General features: G+C 38.3%; 1 protein-coding gene across 1 annotated transcript in view; it reads left to right on the top strand.

Annotated features, from left to right (window-relative positions):
* KMT2C (lysine methyltransferase 2C) overlaps window positions 1-10,811 on the top strand; it is a 272,429-nt gene that overhangs the window by 65,630 nt on the left and 195,988 nt on the right. Inside the window, exon 2 of the mRNA XM_077761227.1 lies at window positions 4,312-4,400. Within this exon, the coding sequence (XP_077617353.1) occupies window positions 4,312-4,400 (89 nt within the window). The remainder of the gene's footprint in view (window positions 1-4,311; window positions 4,401-10,811) is intronic.

Genomic DNA, 10,811 nt, shown 5'->3' with positions numbered 1-10,811 from the left:
GGTTTATTTGAACCTTCTTACTCCCATGTGGCTTTAAATAGAAGTCTGCTGTGTTATTTTAGGAACTTAAAATGAGTTTTAATTTATAAATTATATGGAACATTGGATTTTTGGTTGAAATTTTTCTCAAGTTAGTGGTATTATTTACTTCACATTTCTTTGCAGCAGAATGAATCAAAACTACAATGAAAGGATTAATAAATACAAAAGAAAAAGAGAAGAGGGAAGAAAAGCCAAAGAAGGATTAAAATAAATAATTTTTACGTTACCATTTGTAATTAGGCTTCAGAGTTCTATTAAAAACCAAAACTGGGAACATCTGAATGCGATATGGAAATATAAAATGTATTTATTTTTCACTGATATGGGTTTGATAAAGTATGACAGTTATCTTTCACATTCAGCATTTGATTAGTCAGAAAGATCATACAAGAAGCCAGTGTGCAGCAATAGAAAGACATGAAAGAAATGTGGGATATTTAAAAATTACCTGATATTGGTACGTTGGTCCATTGAGCAGAAGGAATAGAATTGTGATGGGCTGGTAAATGTAAAATGCATGCCTTACTGGTGCCAAAACCAAGAATTAACGGAAGTAAGGGAAAAAAGCAAAGCAAAAATGAAAAATTTCTTTTTAAGGAATAACCACAACATAGAGAAAGCGCGCGCGTGCACACACACACACGCACACTCTTTCTCTCCTTCTCTCTCTCCCCCTCTCTTTTTCTCTTTCTTTCTCCTTCTCCCTCTCGCCCCCATTATAAAACAAGTTTGAAATAAAACCATTTGTACCAAAAAAAATTAGCAACAATCGAGATAGTGGAGAAAGAAACATAAAACAGTGGTTTTGGAAGATTAAATGACAAAAGCCAGCTAAGTCATCATGTTTCAGTTTCTTTAACAATGAGTATTCATAATCATGAAGAATCATAAAGGAAAGATTAGAAGTAAATTCTGCCTCCATAGTATCTCTTGAATTAGTTTCTTATTCTCTGTTCCACTGTAGCAGTTTTGTTGGGATTTTCAAGAATTTCCAGTCTCTCTGTACATAGTCCTTATATTGGTGTACAGGTTTCTAATAAAACTGATTCCTTTTTTTTTTTATATAAAGTCTTTGACCTCATATCTTCTTACTGCCCTTCGCACTTACTCTGTTCCAGCCACAGTGTATTTTTGCTGTTCTCCTAACCCTCACATACTCTTATCTCAGTAGCTTTGCATTTGCTCTTCCTTCTACAGTAGTGCTCTTTTCCCACATACCTGCATGGTTTGGTTCCTCTTTCCCCTTAGATGTCTCCTGACATGTCTCCTTACTCACAGAAAACGTTATTTTGTAAGGTTTATTTTATAAATATCTTTATAATTCTTTAGATTTTTGTTTTTAAATGTTTACTTATTTTTGAGAGAGAGAGAGAGAGCAGGGGAGGGGCGGAGAGGGAGAGGGAGACACAGGAACCGAAGCAGGCTCCAGGCTCTGAGCTGTCAGCACAGAGCCCCACGTGGGGCTCAAACTCACAAACGTGAGACCATGACCTGAGCTGAACGTTTAACTGACTGAGCCATCCAGGTGCCTCTATTTTATAAATAGCGTAATTAAAATTGTAGTTAGTCCCTCATTTTTTGCTTTATGGTTTTCCTTCATCTTATCTTGATGTTGTAAGTGTTCTTTTTTGTTTAGAAAAATAAATATTTCTTCTCACTAGAATGTAGTTTAGTGAATACAGAAATTTTGTTGTTTAACCCTGTATCCTATATTTTAACAGAGACAGACACAGAAGGATTGTTCAAATTATCTAATGATGCTTGTTAAATATGTTGTCTAAGTAATTGCTTAAGAAGTTTCTAACTATACTTCATCTCCATTTCTGAGAGTGGAATGTGAACATTTTTCGTAATGATTGTGAATCTATCAGTTCCTCTTTGTTCTGTAAATGTTTCCTTTATAAAATGTGAGAAGTTCTGTTGAGTTATCCTGGTACATTAATCTTTTTATTATTAAATAATGGCAGCCAAGTTTACGCCAGTTACATTTACTGTGAAACCTTGTATTTGTATTTAATTTTTAACCTGTTATTTTATTTTCTATATATCACGTATCGTTTTTTTTCTTTTTTGCCTGCTTTTGGTTTGGTGAAACTTTCCTTATTCCTTCTTTCCCCTTTGATTGTTTTAAAATTTTCTTTCAAATTTAAACATAACTACTTAATAATTTCTAGGGATAAATATCCTCTCCCTTTTCCCATGAGCCCTAAAATGCACCTTGGAGTCCTTTAACCCCAGTCACCTTCCTACCCAGTCCATGTAATTTCTTCTGTTTCTTTCCTCTTTCCTCATGAAGTTTGAAACGACGCTGTTTTAGCTGCTAGATCTGTTATATTAGCTAATTTCTAATATTAAATCATACGTTCTTTACTTTCATTTTGGTGATATTTACTATTATTTTACTTAGGGTTCCCCCCCCCAACCATAGTTTGTAGATATATTTATTAGGATTTTGGTTCCATGTGTTTTCTTTTAAAGTTTTTTTTGTGGGTAGGGATGACGTTTTGACAATTTGTAATAGCTTATATATAAAATCATTCATTCATTGATTCATTCATGTTTTATTTATTTCTGAGAGAGAGGCAGCATGAGCAGGGGAGGGTCAGAGAGAGAGAGGGAGACACAGAATCCAAATCACGCTCCAGGCTCTGAGCTAGTTGTCAGCACAGAGCCTGATGTGGGGCTCGAAACTACCAACCGTGAGATCATGACCTGAGCCGAAGTCGGACACTTAACTGACTGAACCACCAAGGCACCCTATAAATCATTTAGACTTTGATTGCTTTCACTTAAAAATTTTTGTTACATCCCTTTGTTGTTTTTGATTAATATCATTTTAAAAGAAAGATTTAAATAGATTTTCTCTTTTCTATTGTTTAGAAAAGCTTTTTGTTTAGTTTTTTTTTTATATTATGAATACTTTATTATTGTTTTCTACTCTTAAGTGTTTTTCAACTTAAAAATTTTTTTTAATGTTTTTTATTTATTTCTGAGAGAGAGAGAGAGCATGAGCCGGCTAGGGTAAGAGAAAGAGAGGGAGACACAGAATCTGAAACAGGCTCCAGGCTCTGAGCAAGCTGTCAGCACAGAGCCCGATGCGGGGCTCAAACCCACGAACGGTGAGATCATGACCTGAGCCAAAGTCGGACGCTTAACTGACTGAGCCACCCGGACGCTTAACTGACTGAGCCACCCAGGTGCCCCTAGTGTTTTTCAACTTTTTAAAAATTTTTGTTTCTGAGAGAGAGAGACAGACAGTGTGAGCAGGGGAGGGTCAGAGAGAAAGGGAGACACAGAATTTGAAACAGGCTCCAGGCTCTGAGGTGGCTTTCAGCACAGAGCCTGATGCGGGGCTCGAACCCACGAACCACGAGATCATGACCTGAGCCGAATTCGGATGCTTAACTGACTGAGCCACCCAGGCGCCCGTAGTGTTTTTCAACTTAAATACTGAGATTTTTGTCTTTTAGAGTAATGAAATAATTTAAAGTTCTGAAATTATCTGAATACTGTCAATTTCTAAGTTTTAAAAGTATACAATATCTTGCTTTTTCTTAAGTGTTTCAAAATCGATTTTTTGGGATTCCTTTCTATCCTTAAGTTCTGAGACTTCACAAAACTTAAAGGCATTAGTGTTCTTGTTTTTTTTTTTTTTTATAATTACATTAGGTCAAAGACTCTCACCTTTTCATGACACTTATGTTTGTTTTACTTTACTGAAGTGAATTTTGTAAATTAAGTGGCACCACATTTGTAAGATGTGATTAATTAGATTATGTTCAATATTTATAGTTTATTTATTTATTTTTTTGAGTGGTTTGCAAGGGTCTGCATCAGTTTCACGTATGGAAGCATCTTAAAAATACACTTATCTGGGCATCACTCCTCAATTTCACTAGGTAGAGAGGTATGTAACCTGGTGTATGAACTTTGAAAAGAACCCATTAGGTGGTTAAAAACCCTTGCTGTAGACATAGGGTCATCTCAAGGTCAGCTCAAGAGAGGGACAGAGCCTAAAATAAAGAATGGTTTAAAAAGTGAGTTATGATGACAAAATGTAGCATTCGGGGCCTCTGTTCACATTAGTGTAAGGAGAGGCTGGGTTTGAGGGAGAAATGACTCGAAAGTATGCTATTTATTATTCGATCTGGTAAAATGTACTTAAAAGTGCCAAAATTGTTTGATTTTTTTTATACCTTCAACTTTTTCTTTATGTTAAGTATTATTGTAAGCGTTAGCATTTACTTCTATGTATTTATTTCTATATAGGCCTCGGAGTAGAGGAAAAATTACAGTGGAAGATGAGGACAGCATGGATGGCCTGGAGACAACAGAAACAGAAAATATTGTGGAAACAGGTATCAGACTTAACAGATTTTTGAAAACGTACATCATACTTTGCACAATTAGCATTTGTCTATATACTGAGTTCTAGAATCTCCATCTGCTGAAGTAGTTTGATAGGTTATGAGAATGAAGAAACTGAGTTCTCTTTTTATCCTACAGTGCTGATTTAGTGGAAAGTATTATCTGTAGAGAAATGTTTTATTAAACAAAATTAAAACTGGAATAAACAGTAGTTCCAGGCCATTAGTATGATAGTTCATAGTATATTTCTGTTTATGAACCATCCAGCGTTTGCTTGAAGCTTATTGTGTTAGTATATGTTTGAAGGGAAAAATTAGGCCCCATTAACTAGTGGTGTTGTGAAATGCTGGGTTCAACCAGACCACGTGCTTTCTGGTCTTTTGGACATTTAGGTGCCTTAAATAAGCTAATGTGTATTGTGGATCTGCAAAAGGAAGATAGAGTAGGTTGCCCAAAGTCATTTCCCAAATTTATAAAGTTAGTGACATAAATTGTCAAAAGGACAAGGTTTCATACTGTGTTCAGAAGCTCTCTCTGTGAGATGGTCTCTCATTGGCAGTGGTTTTTGACAGTTGTTTGTGATAGAGTTTAGATGCAGTGATAGGCTTTTTCTCTGAAGTTGGATGTCGTTGTCTTGTTACTTACAGAATGTTATACAGTTTTAGAGAAAAGTTAGAAATTGCTGCATCTTGAATATACTGTTCCATAAAATACGTCGCCAGCGTGTCGCTGCTCTACAGCTGTGATCCTTGGAAAGCCTTCAAATGTTCTCCAGTCCTCATCCCTCTTGCTAGTAGGGTCTCAGTAGGCAGCGGTCTGGCTGTAGCTCGGAATGCAGAATTCTGCATGTTGCCATTTTGCTGCTGATTTGTTACCACATTGGTTTATACTTGAATTTATATAAGTTCCCCACTGGTTATTTTTCATGATTTTTTTCCTTAAATTCTTTTCTGTACTGTATACTGTTACTTTTTAGCTGAAAGTCTCTTTGAGGTTTTAAGTGGCATTTTTCAACATAATGGTTACTTATGAGTTGTGTCAAATCGGTGCTACCAGACTGAGCCACAGGCCCCTTTTTGGCCATTTAATAGCAGTCTTTCTGAGTACACTCCCTTACTTTCTGAAAATTTAGCACCTGCCTTTCTACTGCCCACTGCTTCTCCTGTTGTGATTTTAATAATCTATTCAGTACCCAGACCTCTCGGCTCCTGGATTTCCTTAAAATCCCTGTTCTGCAGCCCACCTCAGCCTCTCCTTCTTACAGTCCTATGTTATTAGCTTTTGACATTGTCTCACTTTATATCCTGATTGCGGTTTCACTTCCAGAATCTCGGCACCAACTGTCCTACCCTCTGACCACTACCCCTTCTTTTTCCTTTTCATTTTCTCCTAGTATCCTCACATAATAATTCTTAAGCAGTATTCAGTCCTCCAATCCAGTGCTCTTCGTGATGGGGTTGTTACCCTCCTCTACTAGCTCAGAGTCTGTGACCCATCGTTGGAGTTGTTCTCTCAACTTTACCTCTTTTACCACCCTCCCATTGTTTTGCTTTTATTACAAAACCTAAATTCTGCAATGTAGCAGCTGAAAATGGCTGGAGAAAAACATAAACTTGCTCACTGGTTTCATTTTAAATTTATGACATCAAATCTCAAATGGGTACGATTGCTACCCTACACTCATTCCACTTGCACTTAGAAAGTCCTTCTGCCAGCATCAGTGATGATTCTTCACCACCTTCTCTTCTGTCTTCAAACCTCTAATACCTGTTCCCATTTTTCATTCTTCAGTTATTGATGATCTTGCTTATTTCAATGAAAAAAAAAAAAAAAAAGAAGCAACCAGGGAAGAGATTTCTCCATTCACCCACCATCACATCTTCTTTCCTGCTCGCAGTCCCTTCCATGTATTTTACCTTCACTACAGCTAAAATGGGATGAAAAGTCTGCTTGTCACAGGTCAGTCTTGCTGCATGTCCTGGACTCTCTCTCTTCCTCTCTTAGGGACTTTGTACCCTCCCTTTTCCTTGGCTTCTTGCATTGTGCATTTCCTGTCATTTCCATTCGCGTTTGAATGTGCTGCAGTATGGCCTTTCCTGAACACAAACACCTTCTCTTGATATGATGGTCCCTTTCCAGGCCCTATATCCCTTTCTTACTCATTTTATAGGAAATGCGCGTGAAGGAGTTGTCCATACTGCTGGCTGCTGCTCAGTTTTGACCCCTTTCTCATGACCCTACTCCAAGGCGGGCTTTCTTCCTCCCACTGGACTGACATCGTTCTTGTCGATGTCACCTGTGATCTCATATCGCCACCGCCAGCTTTTAGGCTTTGTCGGCCTTCACTCCTCAGTGTCGTTTCATACAGCTAACCACTTTCAGTAGTGACAGCGTATGTGTTTTTGCTTCGCTTTCAGGACACCACCTTCTCTTGGTATTTTCCTGCGTCACTGGTCTCTCTCCACTGTCTTCTACTCACCTTCAGTTTAGTTGCTCTACGTATTATCCATGGGCTGTTCATTCCAAAAATATACTACCAGCTCTTTTCTTGCTTTGAGCACAACCCATATCTTAGCTTTCTTCTTCACATCTACTCTTAGGTGTCTAACGAGGATCTTAAACTTTAGGTGTCCAATGCGGTGCTATTTTTTTGTCATCCTGAAACCTTCTCTTCTAGTGTTTCCATCTCATTTAATGACATCCTACATTTTTCAGGCTAACAATATGGAGCCCGTTGGAAAGTCTTTGGTCTTCACCTTCACAGTATGTCCTATACTTTCCACCTCTGTCACTACCGTCATTCCACCAGAGCCCACCAGCACTCCTGTGGACGGCTGCGTGAGCTTCTGTCTCCTCGCTTTTACTCCTTATTGTAGTCGTGTTGTCCACAGAACAGCCAGGGGTCTTTTCACACCAGACTAAGAGTCTTTTACTTCCCTCTGGCAACCATACGAAGCCTCCAGTGAAACTTAGAACAAAATCCAAAGCTCATACCGTGGTGTTCAGCCTGTACTAGTCTGACTGTGGCTGCCTGTCCAGCTACACCTTCTACTTTTCCCCTTGCTCCCTGGGCTCCAGCCATACTGGCCTTTGTGCTCTTCCTGGAGCCCGATAACCACGTTCCTTTATCAGGCTTTTGCACTTTTCATCTGCTCTGCTTAGAACCCCATTCCTAGATACTCACACTGATAATTGTCTTCACTCAGGTCTCCGTTCACTTGCTCTCTACTCGGACAAGCCTTTCTTGGCCAACTTGTCTAACGCTTGTCATTCTATCCTTTTCTCCTTTTCTCCTAGTATTTAAACAGACACGACATCATGTTAGATAGTGGTTTATTATGTACCTTCCACACTAGCCTGTAAGCTTCCCAAGGTTAGGGGTTTGTCTTGTTTATGGATTTATTCCCAATGCCGAGAATACTCCCAGACACAGAGCAGGCTTTAGTTCACTGATAGGACAAGTGTTATATTCTTACAGTTTCTCTTTTGTATTTTCCAAGCTACTACTATACTTAGAATGTCACCATAAAGCTACAGTTCTGACCTTATGTGAAGCGTGGTAAGCCCCACAAATGGACTGCCTTCTCATGCTATCTCTTATGAGATATCAAGGCAAATAAAATCTAGTAAAGGGTTTTAAGAGGAGCAGGATATTTTTCTTATTCTGGCCTTTTGTGCTAAAGTTAAATAAAATCAAGTGAGTTAGCCTTTGCTGTCTTTGTCTTTGGAGAGACCTTTGTCCACTCGCTTTAGTGGACACACAGGGCCACGGGACTAGTAAAGAATAAAGAATAGTTGTTAAAACTGCCAAGCTACAGGGGCACCTGGCTGGCTCAGAGGAACATGTGACTCTTGATCTTGGGGTCATGAGTTTGAGCCCCATTTTGGGTGTAGAGATTACTTAAATAAATAAAACTTAAAACTACTAAGCTACAAATAATCCCAGGTAAAGAGAAATGTTCCATATGTTTCTAGTCAGCTAAAAAATTTTTCTTAATGTTTTTTTAATTTATTTCAGAGAGAGAGAGAGAGAGCAGGGGAGGGTCAAAGAGAGAGGGAGATACAGAATCTGAAGCAGGCTCAGGCTCTGAGCTAGCTGTCAGCACAGAGTCCGACGCAGGGCTCGAACCCACGGACTGTGAGATCATGACCTGAGCCGAAGCCGGACGCTCAACATACTGAGCCACCCAGGCGCCCCTTCTAGTCAGTTTAAAAGCACACTTGAGTTGGCTGGAAGGCTTCAGTATTTCTGTGCATGTCTCAAGGCCCAAGGTTTATTTTAGGGTCCCTTATATCTATGACTTCTGTGCCTTGGTACATCTGTTTAATGATTTTTAGTAATGTAAGAGTATTTATTATATGAGTATGGGGGTTTGTGTATGGGTAGGGTAAGGTGGTAGGAATGAGTATCCTACAAGTGGCCATTGGGTGAGTTGCAAGAAATTTCACAGATCACTTTGTTTCATTTTTATGGTGAGAAAATCATGATTTTTTGGAGCTGGTAGCTGTTACTAGCCTGTGCTTTTTCCTGTGTAAATAAAATCAGCCTGAATGAAGTGCAAGGCACTTAAGAGAAATTCCACTTTTCTTGGAGAATCATTATATAATCAGGGCTTTGCAAACTTGTTTTAGTTAATTATAATTAGTTAATTATGATTTAGCTAATTATAATTAAAAATTTCTTTTTACTATTTAAGTTGTTGTAGTTTGGCTAGTGGGAACCCCTTTTCAGCTGGTTCCTAAGCCCTTTTCAATATCATCTCAAAATGTTTTCAAAACTCATTACTTCTTGGCAGCAGTATTTTTCAGGCCCATCTTTAATTTTCTCTGCCCCAAGACATGAAATCGACTTTTCTCTAAGGACTCCTAGTTGTTTTTAGTGGAGAATAGTATTAGAGATTTTTATCTCTAAGGATGCATATTATATTGTTTTTATTGAAAATTAGTTATGTTAGTCCATTTTAGTGATATATTAGTTACTGCTTAGATGTGAGAGTGTATACATGTGCTTATAAATACTTGTTCACATCGATGCTTTCAGTTTACCTCTAGCATAATTTTTATCGACAGACTTTAGTTTTAGAGCAGTTATAGGTTCACAGCAAAATTGGGTGGAAGCACAGATATTCCCTGTATGCGTCATCCCTTGCACATGCATAGCTTTCCTCATTATCAGCGGCCCCCCAGCGTGGTGTATTTGTTATAGGTGATGGAATCGCACAGTGATGGATACAGCATTATCACCCTCGGTTCACTCTTCGTGTTGTATATTCTATGAGTTTGGACAAGTATGTAAATATATATCTGTCATCACAGTGTCATATAGTAGTTTTACTCCACTAAAACTTCTCTGTGCGCCACCTGTTCATCCCTCCTTCCCCTTTAACCCAAGGCAACCACGGATCTTTTTACCGTCTCCATAGTTTTGCCTTTTCCAGAATGTCATAGAGTTGGAATCCTACAGTGCGCAGCCTTTTCAGATTGACCTCTTTCATTTAGCACTATGCATTTAAATTTTCTGCATGTCTTTTCATAACTTGAGAACTCATTTCTGTTTAGCACTAAATAGTATTTGCTGTTGGGATGTACTACAGTTTGTTTATCCATTCATCTGCGGAAGGACATCGCGGTGGCTTCCAAGTTTTGGCAATTATGAATAAAGCTACTGTAAACATCTATGTGCAGGCTTTGTATGAATGTAAGTATTCAACTCCTTAAGTTTCAACTCCTTTGGGTAAATTCCAAGGAGCGTGATTGCTGGATCATATGGTAAGAGTAAGAGTATGTTTAGTTTTGTAAGAAACTGCCAAACTGTCTTCCAAAGTGGCTGTTCGGTTTTGCATTGCCACCAGCAACGAATGAGAGTTCTTTTGCTCCACGTCTGCACCAGCATTTCGTGTTGTTAGTGTTCCTGATTTTGGCCATTCTAATAAGTGTGAGGTAGTAACCCGCTATTTCAGTGTCCATGTCCTTGATAACATATCACGTGGTAAATGGCTGTTTGCCATCTGTGTATCTTTGGTGAGAGTCTGTTAAATGTATTAGCTACTATGTAATCAGGCTAATTTTCTTATTGTTGAGTTGTAGGGGTTCTTTCTATATTTTGGGTAAGAGTCCTTTATCAGGTGTGTCTTTTCCCAGTCTGTGACTTAAATTTTTATCCTCTGTCAATGTTTTAAGCAGAGTAGAAACTTTTTAATTTTAATGAAGTCCATTTTATAAGTTGTTTCCTTCATGTATCATGACTTTGGTTTGTATCTAAAAAGTCATTTCTAAACTCAAAGTCATCTAGATTTTCTCCTGTGTTCTAGGAATTTTATAGTTTTGCATTTTACATTGAGGTCCGCAATCCATTTTATGTTTACTTTTGTGAAGGATGTATGGTCTGTGTCTAGACTGAG

Source organism: Crocuta crocuta, unplaced genomic scaffold (genome assembly GCF_008692635.1).
Source record: "Crocuta crocuta isolate KB4526 unplaced genomic scaffold, BGI_CrCroc_1.0 scaffold408, whole genome shotgun sequence".
In the NCBI taxonomy this organism is placed as follows: domain Eukaryota; kingdom Metazoa; phylum Chordata; class Mammalia; order Carnivora; family Hyaenidae; genus Crocuta; species Crocuta crocuta.
This window is presented reverse-complemented; position numbering and strand designations above follow the sequence as displayed.